Source organism: Alosa pseudoharengus, unplaced genomic scaffold (assembly GCF_046254945.1).
Source record: "Alosa pseudoharengus isolate Yale_2024_CS ecotype anadromous, Long Island Sound unplaced genomic scaffold, YU_APseudo_1.1 YU_APseudo_1.1_scf_19, whole genome shotgun sequence".
Taxonomy (NCBI): domain Eukaryota; kingdom Metazoa; phylum Chordata; class Actinopteri; order Clupeiformes; family Clupeidae; genus Alosa; species Alosa pseudoharengus.
Genome location: NW_027468657.1, coordinates 27,863,228 through 27,888,227, shown reverse-complemented (window position 1 = coordinate 27,888,227; position 25,000 = coordinate 27,863,228). Strand labels below are relative to the sequence as shown.

The window sequence follows — 25,000 nt, the reverse complement described above, 5'->3', positions numbered from 1 at the left end:
AGGGAGTGAGAGGCGAAGGCCAAATCCCTTGCCAGAGTGTAATCCACATACTAAATTAGCGCTTAGTGAGTGGCGAGACCCGAGGAGACGAGACGAGGTGTCTGCGCACTGTGGCGCGCGCGGATCCCGCTGATAAGATTACGCTTTATAATTCCTAATTAATCCAGATTACAGGGATTAAGGGCGACGGCCCGCGTCAAAACTGAGCCCCATGACACATACATTCACATTCACACACACACACACACACACGTTCTGGGTTTTTGAAACGGAGAGGGAGTGCATGAGCAAGCAGGAGTGAAAGTGAGAGGAGGATGCAGTGTGTGTGAGAGAGAGGGAGAGAGAGAGAGAGAGAGAGCGAGAGAGAAAGAGGAAAGGGTAGAAGGAGCAGAAAAGTCTAAATGTCTTTAACCCTCAGGGGGCAACAGGATGACAGCCTTGGGGACATAGAGTACATGGAGCGAATGACGAGAAAAGCTACCCTCGGTTAAGGCAAAACCACACACACACGCACGCACACATTCAACACGGACACACTAAGACATACTGTATCTCTACACACACACAGACACAGACACACACACACACACAAGGAGGAGGCTCACGGAACTCTAGGGGTTCTTACATATCACACCTCCCCCAGAACTGCAAAGTCAGGCGACACCGCAGCTCCCTACAGACCAGGGGTCTTTAAACTGGGCATGATACACAGGTTCTCCACACACACACACACACACACACACACACACATACATACACCTCCTCCACAATCTTAAGTCTCTCAAGGCCCATGATACATCCACCGCTTATGAATTATGGGCCAGTGAAAAGCGGTTTGTGTGCAACGATGTTTAGAAATCGAGCACCATGGCGAACGAGGGAAAACGAATTCACACACGCCCACGCACCCGCAATGACCAGCGCATCAACCACATCCGTATCCGACTACCTCCAGGGCCTAGCAAATCTTAGCACAGACCATAAAAAACACCCCAACCCTTAATCTGGGATGAGCATTCAATCCCGAAAATCCACATCATCGGTCCTCTTTCCGCTTGCATTCGGGATTGTTTTTTTTTTTTTTTTTTTAAACGGAATGTGCAGGGGAGGATGAGCACGGATGAAAGGAGCCGGACGGGGGAGTAGGGATGAGGAGGAGGGCAAAAGAAAGAGAAGATGAAAAGGAAGAGGAGGAGGAGGAGGACGAAGTGGAGGTGGAGGAGAAAGGGAATGAGCGAGAGATAGAGAGATGGAGTAGGAGAGAGAGAGAGAGAGCGCGAGAGAGAGAGAGGGGGAGGAGAGCGTTAAACACGCTTTATTCCAACGTTTTTTTTTTCTCCCTCAGCGGCTGGCAGTGGTCTTAAGTGAGCACCGTTGCGCTTTGCCCGCCTCTAAGTGGCATGCAGTATTCAGCACCAGGCCTCTCCCTAGACACACACAGCCACACACACAGCCACACACACACACACTTATCTGGGTGGGAAAGGATGGGAAAGGATGTGAAGGTATGGAACACCATGTAGAATGTGATAATGTATGTGTGCCAAAGTCGAGTGTATGAGAGTAAAAATGTGTGTGTCTGTGTGTGTGTGTGTGTGTGCTTGCCATCCCCCGCTCATAGAGGCTGCTGAATGGGTCCAAATGGTGTCAAGGGGATTTGGTGCTAAAACACCCCTCTCTGCGGTTCTTTTCTCTCCCTCGCTCCGTGGAGATGGCGTGGGCCGGGACAGAGTGAGCGAGGGAGAGAGACACGCAGACTGACAGACGAGCACGAAGCAGCCAACCCTCCCAACACACACACACACACACACACACACACACACACACACACACACACACACACACACCAGTCCTACTCATGCCTCTCCTCCTCTCCTCCACCTCTCCTTCACTCCATCTCTCCGTCTGTCCACTCCCTGCTTCTCTCGCTCCGTCGCTCTGTGTTTGAGAGCCGGAGGTTGGCTGGCTCGCCAAATCCAAAAGGAGCAAGCGAGCGCGGTCGGTTGTCTCGGCGAGGTACATCAGATGCACAACAGCAGAGCGTTCCGCAGGCTTCCATCTCAAACGTGTACGTGCGTTAGGCCGCGCGCCGCCACACCCCTCCTCTTCCTCTTCGTCTCGTAAACTCGTTCGCTCGTCGCGTGTCTCCTTTCATGTCTCCATCTCTCCCTTTAGCCTCTAATTCCTATCCGTCTCTGTCTTTTTCACTCTTCATCCCTGTCACTTTGATGTTTCCCTTTCTCTCTCTCTCTCTCTCTTGCTTCTTCCCTCCCTCTCTCTCTCTCTCTCTCTTTCTTGAAGGCAGGGAGCTGTACTCGACACATCAAACAATGAAAGTCACTTTAGACATAGGCTAACAAAAGAAAGGAAAAAGAAAGTGGAGAAGGAGAGAGGAAAAAATAAAAAACGGAAGTTTTCCCAGTCACTTAAGATGCACAATGCACACTCGAGGGAGTGACAAAAACAGCTCTCTGGCCTCCAACAAAAGCCTGTCTTAGATATCCAAACACTGGGCCCAAGAGACCAGCAGTCACAACACTGCAAGTACGAACCGCTCAAACTGAGCGCTCCGCCATCTGCCACACGACTCGGAGCTTCCGCGGTCTTCGATCCAGTCGTGTACCTTTTTTACAAGTCTCGTTTGCTTTTGTCTGCGCTGGGGGAGACTGGGTATCGCATGTAAACATGGTGAAAATCTCTCAGAGGGACTGTCGGGTGATTTAAATGAGAAGTGTCGTGGCGAAAGGACATGAGGTGGACTGATGAGCAGCTGTGCTGTGTCTGTGCGTGACGTGATGAGGCGGAGATCGAAGTCTTTTACTGGAGAGAGATGTGACGAGACGAGACGTGAGCGGGAAACCAAGGTGACAATGATTGGTGCTGGGGGGGCTGGAACGGTAGAACAGGGCTCATATTCGTGGCCCTGTTAAGGAAAGCGTTGATGTGCTGGACTCGGGGGGGGTGGGGGGGCACTGGGGGTGGACATGGGCACTTTCCTGCTTCTTTGCTTTCAAGTTAAGCAGGAGGAAGACGGCTAAGAACAAGAGGGAAACGTAGTCCCGGAAAATCCCAAGCGCTTTAAAAGCCCACGCATCTTTAATCACGACACGTTCATCTAAGGCACGCGGCCCGATCGGGGCTGGTCAATACGGCCCGACACGGAAGTCCTGACATCGGTGTAGCGTGGCGAGAGAGATGTCAGAGGAAGAGAGGCGGGAGATTGAAGGACCGGGGGGGGGGGGGGGGCAGAGATGGAGACGTAACGTATCCATAATTGAAGAGAGACCAGTCTCGGCTTTTAGAAAGAAATGTAAAAGTGCAGTTGGGAGCAACGGGAGGAATTGAAAGACAAAAAAAAAAAAAAAAAAAGGAATTCTGGCACTTCTCTCCACTCCGCTCCTCCACTCCCTCTCCAACTAGTTTTCTGCTCCTGCATGGATGGAGCGTCTTCGGCGAGCCTGGTCGTGTATTTTTAATTTGAACGCAGGCTTTTTTAAAAATTCAGCGCTCGCGGGGGGAAACCGGGCCGGAGCGCCAGCGAATGTACCTGAAAATGGACAAAATGAATAGATGTCTTTAGGGAGTTTCTCCCCTCTCTTCAAGTGCTAATCTACGACTGGAGGGAGGGAGAGAGAGAGAGGGAGGGAGGGAGGGAGAGAGAGGGAGGGAGCTCCTCTTTGATTAGAAAGCAGGGGTGGGGTTGGCACAGTGGAAGTGGAAGAGAGGAAAGGGTGAATAGAAGTGAAGATAGAAAGAGAGAAAGAGACTTGCAAAGGAGACATGGCAGCAGAACAGGAAACTGGTTCGGAAGGAGAACTTGAGAAAGCCATGTGAGGAGGAAGAGTAGAATACAGAGAGAGAGGAGAGATGGGGACAGGTTAGAAAATGGGGGATAAAAAAAGAGATGGAGAAAGGAAAAGAGGAGGACAGAGTGAGAAATGTAGAGAGAAGAGGAAGAGAGAGAGAAAGAGAGAGAGAGAGAGAGAGAGAGAGGGAGATGAGGAGGAGGAGAATCCATTTCTATGCAGCAGCAGTGGCATGGTGAAAAATTAAACGTGCCTGCAGGGAGAACCAGGACTCTGTCTCAGCAACATGTATAAAGCGAGAATGATACACACACATACACACACATACACACACACACGCACACACATGCACGCGCACACACACGGCACTCAGAGGCAGAAGTACAAAGATACTTGACTTACCACTCAGACACACTTACACACTCCCAAACACACACCCACACGAGTGAGATGGAGAGGCACTTCAGCTACGGTCAGATATGGCCCTACCCAAACACGCTTACTAAAACAGACACACACACACACACACACACACACACACACACACACAGGCATAATTTCTTTAAAGGTCACAAATTAAGGTCAAACCCCAAAAGCAGGCCACTGTAAATACCACGTCTCCGTCTCAAGCCCTAAATGCCAGTCAGACGTATTCTTCTCCCTTACTGGTCACTTCAGTACGCAGGTGCACCCCATTAATGACCACCCACACACACCCACACACACACACAAAGTCATTCCAGTCAGAAACAACAAAGGACCCCCCTCCACTTGCTTCTCTCCATCTCAGGCGAAGTGAAGGGAGGGCTGCTGATGGAGGCGGTGTGTGGTTGTGGTACCCACTGAGTGTGCAGTAATTGTTTTTGTGCTACTGCCGTGCCCTTAAGACAACATTAGCCTGTGACTGCGCTCCACTTTTTCATCAGGCTTAATAACGACAAATAAAAGTAACGCATGCAGCCACACTTCTGCAGCAACTGCTCAAGGCATAGAGCTGCCCCCCCTACCCCACTCTTACATACATGTGGCTGAACATGTGTCTATCTGTGTGTGTGTGTGTGTGTGTGTGTGTGTGTCGGGATGTGCGGAAGTGCGCGTTTGCACTGGCACGTGTGATACAAGCGCTGCCCTGCTGTTCTGCCGTCGTGGAGGATGTTGAAAATAATGAAATAAGCCTCTGTGTTCCTCTTCTGCACTCTCACAGTGTTCAGTAATAATGCCCAGATAGTTTCCGCTCTGTGGCACGCCATCAACACTCTAATCGTGTTTTCCTCTCTCTCTCTCTCTCTCTCTTCCCCATTCTGCTTAAATTTAATTGCACGAGCGATCGTGTTCGAGTAAAGCCCCGAATCCATCTCTTTACACTCGCGATAAGAAGAAGCACAGCGATGAGAAAGCGAGAGAGAGGGAGAGAGAGAGAGGAAGAGTGCTAATGCTGCTATCTTGTCATCTCACTCTTTGAAGATGCGCCTTTTTCCAGTTTTTTCTCTTTTTCTTTTCCATGCTCCCCCCCCCCCCCTCCACCCCTCTCCCTTTTGCCATCAGTGGCATCAAAGTGGGGCTGCCAAAGAGAGGGGAGGGGGCTCAATTGAAACCCATAGGGACACGTGCTAATAAAGTGGGATTAAAAAATATCATTTCCACAAAAAAAAATGGCAAAAAAAAAGATCTTCACTCTCTCAGGCACCATGGAGAGATCACACTGCTCTCTTTGTACTCTCCCTTGCTCAATCTCAATCTCTCTCATTCTCTCCCTCTCCTATTCTCTCATTCTCTCCCTCTCTCATTCTCTCTCTCTCTCTCACTCTCTCTCTCTCTGTATGACAGCAGTAGCGTCATGATCATCCTCAGGTGATCAGATGGCCGCAGGAGAACTGTACAGTCATAAGCTACTGATAGCCATCAAGCGCTACCGATGTTATCAGTATCCCTCTAGAAACAGGTGAATTCAGACTTGTTAAGTGGGATTAGACTGTGAGTCCGTGACCGTGAATATGTGGGGGTCAACTAGGGTCCGAGTGGCGTCCATTTTTGTCTTCAGAGGGTATACTCACGGTTCCACGCGTACATCCATGTGCTTGTTTTACACTACAACTACACTACAAAGGAAACTAGATAGATAGATAGATAGATAAATACTTTATTGATCCCCAAGGGATCAATACATCAACTAGTGTGAAAGTAACATGAAATGAATGTACCAAAAAAGTGCAACGTTCCAAAAGTATTATCTCAACATTAAGCCACGTTAAGCCTTCTACTTAATACGCATCAAAAGACAGAAAAACACTTTATGGAAGATAATACAAGATGAGGATTTCGTTTTTGATTTGTTTTTTTTTTGACAGGTGCGGGTGTTAATAATCTCATTTAATAATCATTGGATTCAGTTTTGCCTGTTCACGTAGCATTTTCTCCTCCCACAAAGTAAGCCAACTCCAAACCTTTTGCTGAACCTCAGCCCAATAGAGTCCAGTATGGGACAGCACAGCCCCACCTGGGGAGGGGGGGGGGGGGGGCAATAGAGTCCAGTATGGGACAGCACAGCCCCACCTGGGGGTGGCCCAGAGAGCAGACGAGGGCCGCGGCCCAGACACACGCTGGGCCCTGCGTGAGAGAGAGAGAGAGAAAGCCTTCTTGTTTTGTATTCCCTCGTTCACTCTCTTCTCTTTTTTTGTCATCCGCACTCTCTCCTCCCGTCTCCATCTCTCGGTGAAGGCAAAATGTAAACTGTGGCGTTCGCTCTCAAAATCGAAAACACAGCATTACTTAGCATCTTTAACAGGGTTTGCCAAATCCCCCTTTAAAGGGGTAAAAAAAAAGAAAAAAAAAGTCTCTTTCTCGATTGCCTCAGCCCCTTAATGGGAATCAGAATTTATATGGTAATAGACTCTCTCTCTGTCTCTCCCTTTCTCTCTACTTCCTCTCTCAGTCTCTCTCTTTCTCTCTACCTCCTTCTCTCTCTCTCTCGGTCTCTCCCTTTCTCTCTACTTCCTCTCTCTCTCTCCCTCTCTCTCTCTCTCTCTCTCTCTCTCTACGGCGCTGGGCTAATCTCCGGCAGATAAAGCTCAGATTAAACGGCAGGCCGTGAAGCGCAGGGTTGATGCAGCAGGGTACACTTCCATTTGCATGTAAACGAGTGTGAGAGAGTGAAGGAGGGAGGGAGAGAGAGAGGAGGGAGGGAGAGAGAGAGAGCGACACAAAAGGCGGCCAGGGTGTTTGGGTAAATAATCTGTTGCGTTCTGGCAGCGGCCGAAGCGGCGCGCAGGAGCGAGCGCCTCTGAGATGTGTTTGGCCGCGATAAAGAGGAAATGAATGCTAAAACCCAAGTGCGTTACGCAAGCCTCCGACACGCACACACACGCACACACACACACACACACAGCAGCAGCATCCGAGGCGGAGTGTGGAGCGAGGGAACGGGAGAAAGGGAAAAGGGGAGATAGAGGAAAATCAATGAGGTTTTGGGAGAGAGGTGTAGAGATGCAAAGGCGAGGGTGCGGGGGATCAATGAGGTCTCGGGGAGAAGAGAGAGAGAGCGAGCGAGAGAGAGAGAGAGAGAGAGAGAGAGAGAGAAAGGGAAATGCAAAGAAGGAGACAGAGAGAGAGAGAGAGAGACAGAAAGCAACAGAGAGAAAAGAGGAGAAAGAGGGCTCAGACGGTAAAGACGCACAGGCTTTGGCTCTCGTCAACTAAACTTTATTGAGGTGCGCCGTGTAAACACTCCAGACAATAGCCAGGCAAACATGCTTAAGAGGAATAATAGACACACTCACACAGACAAACAATTCACACACACACACACACACTCAATTCATACACACACACACACACACACACACACACACGCAAAAAAATCATACATACACTCAAACAACTCACACACATTTCATACCCAAAAGAGAAACACACAAACATATTCACATACAACTGTACCCACACAGACAGAAACAAACGCAGGCAACATAGACACACAGGCATACGGGAGCAAACAAACAACCAAGCAAACAAACACAGCACAGCAGTTGACAAGCAGAAAGTGGTGAGAGTGGACGCCATCCCATCCCATCCACAAGCAAACACCTTTAGAAATGCGGATAGATGCTCCATGCTGCATTTAACGAGTGATAACGCAATTCCACTGCTACAGCCATTCAGTTAGAAGCCATAACAAACAGACAGAAAGAGGGAGACAGAGTGGGTGAGGAAGAGACAGAGAGAGAGAGAGAGAGAGAGAGAGAGGGATACAGAGTGGGTGAGGAAGATGGAGAGAGAGGGAAGGAGAGAATGTGCGAGCGAGAGAAAAATTGTTGAAATGCAGCACATGAATGGCACAAAATGGACACAAAATGCTGGGAGTGATGGAGTGCGAGGGAGGAAAATGAGAGGGGGAGAACAAAAAGAAATGCGTGGGAGTTGAGGAGGGCAGGGAGAGAGAGAGAGTGTGAGTGAGGGAGAGAGACAGAGAGAGGGAAGGAGAGTGACAACGAGAGTGACAGAGAGAGGGAGGGGGAGAGAGAGAGAGAGAGAGAGAGAGAGAGAGAGAGAGAGAGAAAGAGAGCTTTTTTCTCTGTCCTCCTCTTCCTGTGGCATGGCTGACCTGTGCATTAACCCATCAGAGGCACCAGTAGAGACCTCAGGCCTGGTCCTGCATCATTTATTCACTACAGCAGCCTCTCACCAAGACATCTCCTTCCGTCCCCCCCCGCCCCCCTCTCTCTCCCTCCCTCTCTCCATCTCCATATCTCACCCTCTCCATCTCTCTACCCCTCTATTAAAACTCAAATATCACTGCTTTACTTTCATGTCTCTCAAACACACACACACAACGTGCCTAATGACACACACTTAAATATCATCTGCATGACTCACTAATAGATATCTACTTCTCCCGCTTCAAGTCGATCACATGACCACATCAACACCCACACACGCGCACCCACACCTATACACATGAATACCCACATACACTATGCATGCATTACCCACAGCGTACCTCAAATTACATCTAAAAATAAACTAATCCCTAGATGATCATTCACAAACATAGCCCCACACACACACACACATTCTGCCCCATTCTCGAACTCCACACACACACACGCAATTGCTGTGGAGCATCTTGGCCATTAATAGCGTTAGTGCAGCGTTTGGCATCTTCTTGTCGTCCCCATGGGGCTGGTGGAGACAGGAGCAGGGCACAGACGGCACTGCGCACCCCCAAACCCCCCAGAGGGGCGTACGCCCGCACCCCCAAACCCCCCGCCCCGCCCGCCTGCCCGTACGCTCCCTCGTCCTCCCCGTCAACTCAAAAATCCCTCTCTCAAAAACACACACACACACACCAACAGGAAGGCAAAAGTAAACTTTTATCACACGGGGCGAGTGACAAGGGAGATGCATCACGTATCACACACACACACACACACACACACACACACACACACACACACACACACACACACACACATTGAACTATCAAACAAACAGCTGGCAGAAGTATTTAAAGAGCCAAGGAGCAAAGAGGCAGGAGTGTCCAAAACAACTCCACTAGGCATCCTCACTGCAGCAGTGCTGTGGGTGACTCTCCTCAGTGATGCTGCCGGAGCCTTTATATGCAGCAGCAGCAGCAGCAGCCCTTCTTAAAGGAAAGCCCCCAGAGCACTTATGGAGCTCGCTTTTTTCCTACAACGCTGCGTTCTGCCCCCATGTGACATCAATTAAAAGCGACCCCGCGACACAGGTGAGCGGTGGGTAATGAAGGGGGGGGGGGGGGGGGGGGGTCGGGTGGAGACGTGCGGGCTCAGGGTCGCTAGGCAGTGGGAAAAGTGTGGATGATTAGGTCCATTAGGGCGACCTTTCCCTCCGTGCACCAGCTTCATTAGGAGCCAGCAGCCAGGAAACAGACGACTGCAGGATCGATTTTTCCACACGGCGAGAAGCTGCCTCATATTAACACTCACTCTCTCTCTCACACACACACACACAGGAACACACACAAACAAAAACGCATCAGACGAGCCTCACACACAAACATAAACACTCACGCGCTCATGCACACAAATAAAATATGAGGTTCCATCGATTGATGTGGAGGGTAGGAGAGTGAAGGGTAAAGAAATGAAATGGATCTGGTATTACGCAGGACTCTGCAGGTATCCTTGAGAAGGGGAGCAGACAAGCAAACAGCACTAAAAGAGGAGAGGAGATGGGGGGGAAACATTGTGCACTTACAGCCCACACAAACAGTTCTGACACTCTGGCTGGTGTAGAACAGCCTCGTGTTTCAAACACAGACACAGAGAGAGAGAGAGGGGGGGGGGGGTTGGGGGGTTGCAGACACACAGAGAGAGAATCTCAGATGAAAAAGTTCTTCAATGACACTGAAAAGTCCTCAAAAGAACACAGCTAAAAGAATTATGAGCCGTCCTCTTTCTCTTTCTCTTTCTCTCTGTATCTGTCTCTCTCTCTCTCTCTCTCTCTCTCTTTCTCACTCTCTCTCTCTCTCTGTGTGTGTGTGCGGGGTGTGTGTATGTGTGTGTTCGTTCTCGTGACACTGAGACGTCCTCTAAAGAGCACACAGCCAAGAGAGCCATCAGGGACTAACGGAGGAGGAGGAGGAGGAGGAGGAGGTGGAAGAGGAAGAGGCAATAGTGCTGGTGTGCCATGACACCCCGAGCCACCAAGGTGCTAGACACCACCCTACCTCGCCAACATGGCCAGGTGTGTGTGTGTGTGTGTGTGTGTGTGTGTGTGTGTGTGTGTGTGTGTGTGTGTGTGTTGTTTGCTTGCTTTCACAGCAGGGTGCGCAACCCTGCCACCGTCAGCTCGGCCCGATCAAGATGCGCGGAGCGGAGAGCGTGTGTGCCGAGGCTGGGCTGGGCTATCGCCGTGGAGACAGTCGGCGTGGTAATAAAGTAGGTCGCTGCATGCATCAGCGGAGCGGAGGTGAGGGGTGGCGGCTCTGCCGGCTGCCAAAGGTGCCACTGAGCGCGCTCGCTGGGAACGGCGGCGGTCTCTACGGAGACTCGGAAACCAGGACGCAAGGAGGAGGCGGTGGGTACGTGTACGTGTACGTGTACGTGTGTGTGTGTGTGTGTGTGTGTGTGTGTGTGTGTGTGTGTAGGGTGGCGGTGGCATTAAAGAGTCATCTTCATAATGAGATGCAGCAAACACAAGAATCAACAACTTCTTTCCTGCTGTCTACCCCCCGCCCCTCTCTCTCTCTCTCTCTCTTTCTCTCCATCTCTCTCTTCCCCCTCATCTCTCTCTCCATCCATCCATACCCCCACCCTTCCTTCTTTTGGACAAGTGCTCTCTCGCTTTCTTATTCCTCCTCAGAGCTCCCTCTCTCCCTCTGTGCTAATTGGCCTATCTGAGGTGCGGACTTCAAACAGCACTCAGCTATCAAACAGTCCGTTGGCGTGCAGCTCGGAAAAATCGAAAGGAAAAAACACACACACACACACACACACACGAACACACACACACAAAAACACAACCTCCCTCCCTCCTTTAATAAGAAGATACGGGGGGGAGAAAGAGAGAGAGAAAGAGAGGGGGAGGAGGGAGAGAGAGATCTAAAAGCGGATATGAGTAGAGGAAAAGAAGAGAGAGAAAGAGAGCGAGGGAGAGAAAGAGAGACTCGTGTCTGCATTTCAAAGCGTAGAAATTGCAGCCAAACTCTGACATTAGTGGAAGCACCCAGTTCTGGGCTAAACATTCACTAAACACTCACTCTGGCACTTTCACACACCACATACACACACACACACACACATCCAAAAACACACACACACACATCCGAACCACTTACACAGCCAGCCGTGATCTACAAGAGTGTCACTGTCAAACACCCTCCAACACACCCACTCCCACTTCACACACACACACCCACTCCCACTTCACACACACACACATTCCGTGCACATCATCTATCATAAACATTCCATACCCTTGTATAAGACAAAAGAGCTTGATTGAAGAAAGCATTCACTTGAGTGACACACGAAAACACGTGCAATTAACTCTCTCCCTCTCACTCACACACACACACACATTCTTCATCTACTTAAGGAAATCTCCTTAATTTGCACACAAAACAAAACACTCAACATTCAACACAAACTCACACACTGCAAACAGGAGAGTTTTTAGAGACAGAGCAAGGGAGGGTTGGAGAGAGAAGAGAGAGAAGAGAGAGAGAGAAATGACAGCAGAGAGAAAAACTGGTCTGAGGCCAGAGGGCCCGTCGCACCCCATCAGCGGCGAGCCGGCTGACCGCGCTGGTGAGGTCATCGACCTGCGACCGCACTGTCAGCCCAGGGGGAGGGCAAGTAGGCGACACAGAGACGGAGCGAGGAGGGGGGTGGGGGGGTTAGAGGTCAGCGTTAGCTGCCAGTGCCGTCCTTTCACTTGGCTGGGCAAAGGAGGGAAGGGCAGTGGAGAGGAGGAAGAGACGATGAAGGGGAAGAGAGGGACGAAGAGCAGAGGAGGAGGAGGAGGAGGAGGAGGCTGGATGGAATTTGGGCCAGAGGAGCCTCGAGGAGAAACAAGAGGAACAAGATGGCTGGAGGACAAAGGAGCTGCCATTTCTTCTGGGGGATTTTCAGCCCACACACACACACATATGTACATCCACCCACCCAACACACCCACACACCCACACACACACACACACACACACACACAAACGCAAGCACAGAGCGAGAGAGATATGTGGACAAGACAGGACAGTTAAAGTGCAATGAAAAGGCCAGTGTTCTTTTTACAGTCAGATATAAGAAAAGGTTACTCACAATCAAATCAGACAGTCTGACTCACACACATAGACAGCGCGTACACACACACAAACACACACACAGAGTTAGGTGAGTAGGACTGAGACAGCTGCCAAAGCTGACATTTATGCGTTTTAAAGACAGATAGCTATATGTGTGTGTGTGTGTGTGTGTGTGTGTACATGGTGCGGGTGCATGCAAAAGTGTCCATCTGGTGGGAATGTGTCACAGCTGAAGGTCATTTACTCCACAAAATAGACACAAAAACACTCACTTCCTTGCTTTATCTCTCTCCATTTCAGACACACACACACACACACACACACACACACATCTCTCAGGTGCATTCTCCAGTCACATAAGCATGAATATGGAGGAGCGGGGCAAAGGGCTGGGGTGACAGGAGCAAGGAGAGGTGAGGGCAAAAGAGGTGGGGTGGGGGGGTGACGCTGTGACAGCCCCCAGGGGACAGAGAGCAGGTGGTACTGGACACGGTTGCTCTCTCTCTCTCTCTCTCTCTCACACACACACACACACACACACCATCCGAGTGCTCTGATAACAACATTATGCTGTTGTCCTCTCCAAAGAAATGCACATACACAAAGAGGTACACAAACACATCACAGATCTGACAACACACACACACACACACACACACACACACACAACATCCTTATACACCCACAGCTGCCCGTTACTCCCTGAGACAATGAGGCAAAGTCAGACACACACACACACACACACACAACAGACACACATATGCACGCATCCCCATGTGCTTGGACAGCTAAAATCACCTTCAGAAACAGTAGCCTGCTGTTGGCCACATGCTTCATCATGCCTTTGGTGGCGATGTGTCCCTGAGCCGTCTCACACCCACCACCACACACCAAAGAAATGGAACAATAACAAAACTGGCAGTGTGTGCCTGCCCGTGTGTGTGTGTGTGTGTGTGTGTGTGTGTGTGTGTGTGTGAGTGTGTGTGTGTGTCTGTCTCTAACACACACAGGGACAGACTGACAGACAAGACAGAATTGCGCACGCACACATACACACACACACACACACAGAGACTGCTGCATGGCCTCGGGGGAGCCAGGATTGGATTTCAGCCACCCACACCACTGCAGCCGCCGACAAGTGACTCCCTACCAGGGGGAGAGAAATGACACCTCCCCCCCCTACAGCCAAGCCTTCCATCTTCCTCTGTTTTCTCCCCTCTTCCATCTCTCTCTCTCTCTCTCTCTCTCCAGCTCACTCACTCACTCACTCCTGCTTGCCTCTCAGTCCTCCCCTCCATCTCTCCCTCCCTCTCTCCCTCCCTCAGTCTTCCTCTCTCTGCAGTCACCCGTCCATCAAGCCTCCCCTGCTGCCACCTGCAATAGCTGGTGGGTGGCCAACGAGTTGCAAAATGCTAGCTGACAGATATCACAAAACCCACGCACATAGAGGAATACAGTATGAAGGCGGGCACGGACGGACACACACACACACACACACACACACACACACACACACACACACACACACACACACACACACACTCGGGAGAAGATGAGTGCATACATAGGAACACACCGACACACAGACAGAAACACGGACAGACACACACCCCCCTCATACAAAGACGCAGTGGGACGCCACTTACCTTTTGAAGCTGTTGGCAAGTAGGAGGGACATGGCACCAGCAGGAATTAAAGAGATAACAAATAAAGTGATTAGCCACTTTCTCTTACATTCTCTTTCATGGGCATGTACCATTGAGTGTGTGTGTGTGTGTGTGTGTGTGTGTGTGTAGACACTCACTCTTGGTCTGTGAGGAGAAGCTGAGGGTCAGTTTGGCTAAGAGCTCACTGGTCTCGTAACGTTCCTCCTTCACCTTGGTCCAGAAGCTGTTCTCAGACAAGTCCTCTGGGCCAATCTTCGAGACAGAATATGATATTCATTTAATCTTTTAGCCACAATGACTATTCATTCATGCCAATAAAGCACCATTTGATTTCATTTGAGAGAGAGAGAGAGAGAGAGAGAGAGAGAGAGAGAGAGAGAGAGAGAGAACATTTTTGCTTCATTGCCCATATTTAACAGAGAGAAAGAGGACAGACAAACAGAGATACACTACATGTCATTCAGCATGTATGGCACTGCACACACACACACACACACACATACACACACACACACACACACACACACACACACACACACACACATCATCCTCTCCATCCCTCTCGCTGTGGGATTGGGCTCAGTTCTTTCCCCGCCTCGGGCCAGACCTGCTCTAAGCTGCACGCGCCGCACAGGGGTGTGGGTTTTGAACGGGCCAATCAGGTGATGGCGAGCCACCGGGGAGGCAGTCTGTTTGAGCTGCGCTCCACGCGGCAGAGGGGGGCCTACGCTCCTCCAGTCTATAGAACGGCTCATTCCAATGGAGCCCAGAGGCAGACGGCAACGAACGATCAGGGCTACGGCAAAAGAGGACAAGAGAGAGGGAGAGAGAGAGAGAATGAGAGAGAGAAAGAGAGAGAGAGGGAGAAGGAGGGGGGAGGAAAGGGAGGTCTTCGGGGCGGGGGAAATCAGGCTATCAATTCTCCTCTTGTTGAGCCATTGAGGCTTGTTAATGTAGTGCGATAATTGCATTATGATAATTCTTCTGAGTATGAGGCTATTTCTCTTCCTCTCTCTCCTCCTTTCTTTCTTTCTTTCTTTCTTTCGTCTCCTTTCTTTCAGTGTCTCTCGTTCGCTCGCTCTCTCGCTCGTCCAGCCACGCTCTCACAAACACAGAGTGGCCCCCGAAGCCCCAAACTATGAAAAGTCGTATAGGTAGTCATGGCGATAAAGCCCTTAATGGCCCGGCCAACTTCCTTTATCGGCGAACAAGAGGAGAGGAGCGAGGGAATGAGCGCTTGTAAAACAAGGCCGAGAGAATGAGAAGAGGGAGAATGAGAGGGCCGATAAGAGAGGGATGAGGGAGGGGAGGGAGGGAGGGAGAGAGAGAGAGGGGGATAAGCTGAAGATGACGGAGGACGGCGAGCGATAGATGGCGGGAGAGAAAAGAGGGGTGACGGAGAGGCGAAACTCATTAAAAACGATCCGGATTCTCGGCACAAAAGGGAGCAGGGCGAGCGGCAAAGGCCCGCAGTCACGGAGACGGGCGCCGGGGCTGAGAAAGACACACTCTCATCACACTTCCGCTCTCTCTCCCTCTCTCTCCCTCTCTCTCTGGCTCTCTTCATTTCTCATTCTGACTTGCCTAATAAAGCTCTGCACTGCCTCGAAATTAACTTCTCTACCTACATCTCCGCCTCCCTCCCCCCCTTTAGAGACCAGAGAGAGAGAGAGAGAGAGATGTAAGAGCAGGAGAGAGAGAGGGAGAGAGAGAGAGAGAGAGAGGGGGCAGAGAAGAGAGGAAGGGAGGGGGAGAGAGAGAGAGAGAGAGGGAGAGAGGGAGAGAGAGAAATGTGAGGGATTGAGGGAAGCGAGGGGACAAAGGAGAAGAGATAGAGGATGAGAGGAGGGGCGAGAGGCAAACAGAGGCAGAGAGAAAAAGAAGAGAGAGAGAGGTGGTGACTTCTCAGATACCAGCCTTTCATTACCCTGACTGCCACTGGGAGTGTGAATGTGTGTGTGGGTGTGTGTGTGTGTCTCTCTCTCTGTCTGTTCACGTTCGTAGGGGGAGGTTGGGGTAGGGGTGGGGGTGTTTTTTGCTTGTGATAGTGAGACTAGTGAGAGAGGATGAGAGGAGGGGGAAAAATGTTAATTTAAATTACAAAAGAATGCTGTCCTTTCTAGCAGCTATTTAATTATCTTTCACAGGCCCGGTTAAAAAGAAGCAGGCTTATTAAAAAGCAATTTCTGTGACATCCTCGTCAAAGGGCTCTCACCGCTGTGAGAAGAAGAAAAAAAAAAGAAAGCGAGGGAGGGAGAGGGGGTAAGGAGGGAGGGAGAGAGAAAAGGAGGGAGGGAGGGAGGGAGGGAGGGAGGGAGGAGGAGGCAGAAACTAAGCACTCATGAACTGAACTGAAGCCATTAAACAGTAGCTTTAGGCAAGGGAGAAAGACAATTCTGTTCTGAAGTTTTTTAACTCGTGCAGATGAGAGAGTGTGAAACAATGAGTGCAGAAGATGGAGGGAGGGAGGGGAAGAAGAACGAAAGACAGAAAGAAGGGAAGGCAGACAACGAGAAGGAGAGCAACAAAGGGAGGAAGAGGACCATGTGCTTGTACATACACGGTAGCACTGATGATCATAAATGACATACATGCATAGGAAGATACTCCTCAGCTCACCTGCTCAAACACACACACACACACACACACACACACACACACACACACACACACACGGCATCTTCTGACACACACACAGACAGACCACACATGCTGCTCTGACACACACACGCACTTCCATAACAGCAAACATGCAAATGCATGCAAACATACATATCAACAGGCATGTTCACATAAGCTGTTCACAAACCTATACATGATCAGCAACAGACACAGGCATTTGGACATAAACATACACACACACACACACCTTGGACCAGTTGGCTCTCTTCAGCTGGACCTCTGGCTTGTACTCCTTCTTAGGCTCCAGGCCGAAGGGCAGAGCTTTGACAGCCCAGCCTCCGAAGCCCCCGGGTGGAGGGGGAGGCATGCCCGCCATGAAAGGTGGCGGAGGGGGTGCGCCAGGGCCGCCGGGCGGAGGAGGTGGTGGAGGGGGCATCCCCGGCATCCCAGGGAGAGGTGGAGGAGGAGGGGGGCCAGCCATGCCTGGCAGTGGGGGTGGCGGAGGGGGGCCAGCCATGCCTGGCAAGGGTGGGGGTGGTGGCGGACCAGGCATGCCCGGGAGTGGGGGTGGCGGTGGTGGACCAGGCATGCCCGGTAAAGGGGGTGGTGGTGGGGGACCAGGCATGCCCGGTAAAGGGGGTGGTGGTGGGGGACCGGGCATGCCAGGCTGTGGTGGTCCCGGTGGGATGGGCAGGGCGGCGGGGCATGGCACTGGGGGTGGGAAGCCAGTCTGACCTGGGAGGGGTGGAGGAGGTGGCGGAGCAGGGGGCACCCCGGGTTGGCCAGGACCGGAGGGTACTGACGCAGGCACGGGCACGGGCACAGTCACTGTGATGACCTTGGTCTTGGCTTCCTCCAGGTCTTTGGAGAGCTTCTCAATCTGTAGGAATGAAGAGAGAAACACTAGCGTGAGATCCTTTCAACATCTCTAATGGCCTCCTACCCACTCATTGGGCAACAACAGCAAACAGCATGAAACGTCTCAGAAGTCTGATATGTGTCTGTGTATGAAAGCTGCAAAAAAGAAGCAAAAACAGAAAAGAACGTGGATGATGAAACTCCTTTGTGAATGTACATGAAATGATACTGAGCCCCATTGGTCTTGTATGGATCCAGCAGCTAGCTGCAGAGAGAAGATCAATCTACAGGGGCCAACAAACAGAAACCTTTTGAAGTCATGGGGTTTATTTAGGGGTGATCAGAGTCTATGAACCTTATGAAGCGCAGTTTTACACTGGCCGGCAGGGGAGAGCTAGCAGGAAATGATGCGCTTCGGACAGGAAGCAAGAAGTTCAAAGAGGAGAGTTTGTGAGGTAAATAAACAGTGGATGAGGTTAGATGAGGATAAGAGGGAATGAAAGAGAGTCAACAGATCTGTGTGTGTGTGTGTGTGTGTGTGTGTGTGTGTGTGTGTGTGTAAGAGTCAATGGATATGAAGGACATCAAGCGATAATGTGAGGTGTTGAGAGAGTAGGTGTGTGTGTGAGAGATGGGAGTATATTAGTGTGCGTGTGCAAATCCGAAAGAGAAAGAAGAGACAGTGAAAAGAGAGAAAAGAGCGAGCGAGCGAGATGAAAATGAGCGAAGGTTTTTAAGAGGTTAAGACCGGCCCCTGAGAGAAAAGGAATGCCTCTCCCCCGTCTGATCCCAGGACTAATTAGCGCCATCTCTTATTCATCCCCGACTTGACACAGCTCATTAAAAAATGACCAATTTACTAATAAGGGATGAGAGAGCTCGGCGGTGTCAGGCGCGGGCCCCTTACTGCCCGCTGCCAGCCAGGCTCCTCGAGTGGGCTGCAGCCGCGAAAGCCGATTTGCCTTGTGCCGCCGAGCCAAGAGAAGCGGATGAAGCACTGGGCAGCTGCTTAAAGAGACGAAGTCCGTCTGTGTGTGTGTGTGTGTCTGAAAAGTTTGGATGAGTGAGTGTGTGAGGGTGAGGGAGGCATCTGTTTTATGTGCGTATTCATATGTGTGTGTGTGTGTGTGTGTGTGTGTGTGTGTGTGTGTGTGTGTGTGTGAGAGAGAGTTGGGGGGTCTGGGGTCTGTGTTGTGTGTGCATTTGTGTTTGTAATGCGAGTAAGTGTTGGTCTGTGTGTGGTCAGTTGATGAGAGGGCTCTCTGATGGCTAGTTTGTTTAAAGGATGGAAGAGCTGTGCTTCTGTTGGCTCAGCACGTGCAATCGTTTGGGAGTACTGGAGCCATCCCTCTTGGACGGCCCACCTTTACCTGACCTGGTTTGCCAAGTGTGTGTGAAAGTGTGCGCGTGTGATTGTGTGTGTGTGTGTAGGTGACAGATGACCGCAAGGCCACATCTCGGTCACCACACACACCGCCCTCCATCACCTCCAGACAGGGTCCAGCTGGATGAACACACTGACACACTCCTCCTGTCCACTCCATCGCTTCTCTCTTTCCTCTCCTCTCCTCTCTCACCCATCTGCTCCCATTCTGTCCATCCCTGCTTCTTCACCTCTCCTCCTCCCACCATCTTGCCATCTCTCTTCTCTTTAAACTTCCTCTTCATTCTTCTTCTCTCAACTCTTGTCATGGCTCTCTCTCTCTCTCTCTCTGTGTGTGTGTGTGAGTCACTCATCCAATCAAAGTCACTCTATTAATATCCTTCAGTCTAACAGTGGCCACTTTCCTCCCTCTCCCCACTGCCAAGAGAAAAACCTAATCACTCCTCTCTCACACTCTCTCTCTCCACTCTGTTTTTCTTCTTCTTCTTCTTCTTCTTCTCTCCTTCTTCCTCTTCTCTCTCCATCCCCTGTTCTTGCGTATAATTAGACAACATGTGGCTCTCTGTGAGGCGTCTCTGTTGCACAGCCGGGCTTTGATGGCTCTTGTGTGGCTGGGATTGATGAGGACTTGGAGACGCTGAACAGAGACTGTTGTGATGGGAGGGTGGCGAATGTGTGTGCATGTGTGTGTGTGTGTGTGTGTCTGTGTGTGTGTGTGTGTCTGTGTGTGAACGACCCTTTCATCAGTTCTGGATGAAGGTCCATGGCTGCTGACTGTGTGAGACACCACCACCACCTCCACCCCATCCCCGACCACAAGCCGCCTCCACAAGACTCAGAGTGATTTCAATGATTTAACAAACTTGTGAATAAGCCAACAGGCTGAAAAAAGAGGGTGAAAAACGACAGCCTTGCTGCCTTCCAGCCGATCAATCAAGGTTTTCTGACACTGACCAGACGAGACACGGAGCGCAAGCTGTGCTTACACGGTCTCCTTACAGCTGGACACACCGAAGGTCACAGGTTCATCTCGCAATGGACGGGACAGACAGCAAGCTCTGTATTGACCGTGGCCCTAAGTGTCTGTCTGGAGACGGTCTTCTGCTAAAGGACTCTGTGATTGGTGCAGAGCGGAAACCTTTGTGAGATGTCCTGCTTTTCATTCTCTTGTGTGTCTCATCACCAAAAGTGTTTATGTAGACAGTCAGGGTCCTTAGGGATTGCGGTTTCTATAGCGTCTGTGTCTGTGTCTGTGTCTGTGTATATATACTTGTGTTGTGTGTAGTTTTCTCAGCCATGGATGTACAAAGGGGTGTTTTCAGTGGCGTTTGACAGCAGAATACAGCTCTGGCTTTGAAGGGTGTTTGTGTGTCAATAAGTGGACGAGGGCACTGATGCCGACTTATTGTGGCCAACACTTCTCAGAGACCTTCGGAGAAGAAAAAAAAAACACCTGAGATGGAGCATGGAGTCTCGGCCTTTGATGACTCAGACTGGGTGTTAAGCAAGTTGAAGGACGAAGAGTGTGTGTGTGTGTGTGTGTGTGTGTGTGTGTGTGTGTGTGTGTGTGTGTGTGTGTGTGTGCGCAGGGCTGTACAGAGGGCCGTTTCCGTCAGCTGTGCTTGGTGTGAATACTGGGATGATTGTGGTTGATTGGATGGTAGCACAGCTGCAACTGTGCAGGGGTCAAGGGGCTGTTTGTGTGGTGTGGCTTCACTTACCACTTCCCATCACTTCATTTCCAGAGAGTGTGTTTGTGTGTGTGTGTGTGTGTAAGAGCATGTCTGTGGAGGTTTATGTAAGTGTGTCAGATCATGTACACGTGTATGTGTGTATGAGGGGAGCAAGCATCTGCATCAAGTGTCAGAACGTGCGTGCATCAGTCTGTGTGTGAGAGAGAGTACTTAAGAGTGTGTATGTGTCAGAACATGCGGTGTGTGTGTGGTCTGTGTGTGTGGTCTGTGTGGTCTGTGTGTGTGTGTGTGTCAGAAGATGCGGTCTGTCCGGTGTGTGTGTGTGTGTGTGTGTGTGTGTGTGTGTGTGTGTGTGTGTGTGTGTGTGTGTGTGTGTGTAAGAGTGACCACTCCTCACCTTGTCGCTGAGCTCGCTGATGCGGCCCTGCAGGCCCTGGTTCTCCTTCTCCTTCTCGCCCTTCTCCGAGCCCAGGCGCTCCTTCTCAGCGCTCAGCTCCTGCAGCTGCTGCTTGAGGTCACTCTCCATCTTGTTCAGCTCCGCCTGCAGCTCGTGCCGCGCCGTCAGCTCCGCGTCCAGCTGCCACGGCAACCACACCACCATCACCAAACCAACGCAACGCAAGCGTCAGTCGTCAATCAGCATCACGCCACATCACACCACGTGAGCGGCGGAGCATCACTCACACACACGAGCGTGTCTTACCAGCTCTCAAAGCAATCAATCAAAGACCAAGTGTGTGTGTGTGTGTGTGTGTGTGTGTGTGAAGTGTGAGCGACCTCGCTTCAATTAGAGCGAATAAAACTTGGTTTGCATACATAAAAATGAAATGTAGGCGTGTTTGAGGTATTGACTTGCAAAGGCTGTTACACTGCTCATATACCTGGAGGGCTTGAGGGCTTGGAGGGTTGTGAGAACGTGTGCAATTGTGTGTGTGTGTGTGTGTGTGTGTGTGTGTGTGTGTAAGTGGGCATGCAGGCATTCCCGTGTTCCGGCTTTCCTTTCATCTGGCCAATTAGTGCAAAAACATGCAAACATGCGGGAGGATTTTTGAGGGGCCACATTAATTCTTGCAATCCTGACCAATGTCCCCTGATGTGCCCAGCGTTCACCCCCCACCTCCACCACCACCACCACCACCCACCCTGTGAAGGCCACAGCTGCTAGCTGTGACACCCCTGTTGTCAAGGCCATCAGAGGTATTTGATTAAAACCCCCTTTGGTCTCCACTAAGCTCATTAAAACTCAAATGTGTGTCAAAAAGCGCTGGTTCTCCAGTGGTTGGCGGAGACGACAGCTGGGGACGCTGTTTTTTCGGGCAGGGGTACGGGGCTGGGGGGGGGGTTAACGTTAACGGCAAAAAAAAAACCTTGGTCTGGTTCCCGGGGTAGTTCTATCCGGCCCTCGTCGGCTGGTTTGGATAATCCGCTCACGTTTCGTTTGCTCCGTCGTTTTCCGCGCCCGCGTGCAGACAGCGAGCGTGCCAGGGACACTGCCATGCTGTGTTGGCCACTTGATTACATTGCATCAGGGAAAGTGAGAGGGAGGGAGAGAGGGAAAGATGGACAAATACACTCGTCCTGTAGCCCCCTCTCTCTCTTCCTCGCTCGCTTGCATATGGCTACAGTTAGTCTATGTGATTGCTACCAAGACGCTCCCTCTTCCACTGACATCTGGTTGTTACTCCAAATTAGAGTGGAAGAGACAAGATAGAGGGAGGGAGGGAGGGAGAGAGAGAGAGAGAGAGAGAGAGAGAGAGAGATGGGTAGTGGGGCAGAGACAGATGGACAGAGAAAACACAAACACGCTGTCTGACAGCTTCCTGATAGGGGTCATCCTCCACACACACACACACACACACACACACACACACACACACACACACACACACACACACACACACACACACACACACACACACACACACACACACACACACACACACACACACACACACACACACACACACACACACACACACACACACACACACACACACACTTGAGGGACAACTCCATGTTCTCCATTATGAGCCCGAGAAAAGGTAATTGTAGGGTGGAAGTTCACATACACGCCAACACGCATGCTCACACACACACACACACACACACACACACTTTCTCTCTCTCACACACTCTCACACACGGTAATTGCAGAGTGTGTGAGCGGAGACTGGTGGTGGCGAGGATTAGGGATGAGCCTGTCAGGAAGGCGTCAGGAAGAGGCAGAGGAAATCTTCAGTCTGCTGCTGTCGCCCCCCTTACAAATTAAACATCAGCCAGCTGGCACAGGGGGGAGAGACAGACCGAGACAGGGAGAGAGAGAGAGATGGAGGGAGAGAGATGGAGGGAAAGAGAGAGAGAGAGAGGGAGAGGAGTGAGAGAGACAGAGACAGGGAAAGAGGGAGAGATAGAGAGACAGAGAGAGAGAGAGAGAGAGAGAGAGAGAGAGAGAGAGAGAGAGAGAGAGGCAGACAAGACAGACAGTGCCAGTGATGGAGAGCTCAGCTCACCGGAAGAGAGAGGGAGCGTGAAACAGAGTGAGAGAAAGAGATGCTGAGATGGAGAGGGAGAGAGAAAAAAAATGGAGAGGGAGGAAGAGTGGGAGAGAGGGACAGACAGTGCCAGTGATGGAGAGCTTGATGAGGGAGAGAGGGAGGGAGAGAGAGAGAGGGGAAGTAATGGAGGACAGACCTTGTCAGAATGTGCGGGTAAATGACACAGGGACAGTGTGCACTCATGTGGGTGTGAGACAGTAAATGATGTGTTTTTAGGAGTAAAAAACTGACTGCATGTATGCGTGTGTGTGTGTGTGTGTGTGTGTGTGCGTGTGTGTGCGTGTGTGTGTGTGTACACGAGTATGCAGGTTAACGTTTTAAACAGGAATGGTCTTCATTTCAAAAATTTTCAAAAATATGTACAATATACTACAAGTACTTAACATCTATATTTGGCTGGTATGAAACCACGCTGCAATTTAACTTGAACCCTTTTTGCCCACATGTACGCATGTTTGAAATGCTGTGTAAAAGGAGCAGTGAGAACAGCCTTTGCAGAGAGCACCTTGTCATTTTGCACGCTTGGCTTTTCCACAGGGACCTGTCAGCATTTCAAACATGCGTACATGTGGGCAAAAAGGGTTCAAGTTAAATTGCACAGATGTTAAGTACTTGTAGTATATGTACATATTTTGAAATTTTTGAAATGAAAGAACCTCATACTGTTACACACACACACAGGCACACACACATGAAAACACAGTCACACACGGACACACACACACACAGGCAAACACACAGACACACACACACATATATACACCAACATACACACAAAAACACAGTCTCACACACACAGGCAAACACACATACACAAACACACGTAGACAGTGTGCCCATAGCCAAATCACACCACATTTCTTTTCAAGCACTTCCACGGTGGAGCATGGCGGAGAGGTTACAGGCTTTGCGTCCTGATAGGAGAACCCCCAAAAAATCATTCCAGGGATTTGAACGGCTGGGAAGCTGCAGGGAGGGATCAGCGGCCATGCTGAGGTCCACTAGGCTTCGCGCCGCCAGGCTAGTATCAGTGCAGGCCCTTCTACTGAAAAAACGTTAGTTCTGTTGCGTGTGATTGGACACACCATCTCACCAAAACTAAACTGACACAGATTCCAAAAACCTGTGCCAACTGGACCAGCTCTCCACGATACGGTATGCATGTTAGACTAGAGTTCACATAACAAGGAACTTAGGAGTTCCTGGAGTACTCATAACAAAGGCACCATTATGAGTTCCTGGAGTACTCATAACAAAGGAACCATTAGGAGTTCCTAGAGTACTCATAACAAAGAAACCATGAGTTCCTGGAGTACTCATAACAAAGAAACCATGAGTTCCTAGAGTACTCATAACAATAGGAACCATTATGAGTTCCTGAAGTACTCATAACAATAGGAACCATTATGAGTTCCTGGAGTACTCATAACAAAGGAACCATTATGAGCTCCTGGAGTACTCATAACAAAGGAACCATTAGGAGTTCCTAGAGTACTCATAACAAAGGAACCATTATGAGCTCCTGGAGTACTCATAACAAAGGAACCATTAGGAAGTATGTGAACTTACACATGTGAAGTATGTGTAAGTTCTGACGCTCATGAAGCCCAATGCAGTTTTCACATGCGG

General features: G+C 50.4%; 1 protein-coding gene across 1 annotated transcript in view; it reads right to left on the bottom strand.

The window, feature by feature from the left end:
- The window catches only part of LOC143132909 (protein diaphanous homolog 1-like), a 100,550-nt gene that overhangs the window by 31,874 nt on the left and 43,676 nt on the right, over positions 1 to 25,000 (bottom strand). Inside the window, exons 15-18 of the mRNA XM_076292733.1 lie at positions 21,214 to 21,393; positions 17,128 to 17,760; positions 14,396 to 14,510; positions 14,156 to 14,246 (exon numbers count right to left, since the gene is read on the bottom strand). Of these exons, the coding sequence (XP_076148848.1) occupies positions 14,156 to 14,246; positions 14,396 to 14,510; positions 17,128 to 17,760; positions 21,214 to 21,393 (1,019 nt within the window). The remainder of the gene's footprint in view (positions 1 to 14,155; positions 14,247 to 14,395; positions 14,511 to 17,127; positions 17,761 to 21,213; positions 21,394 to 25,000) is intronic.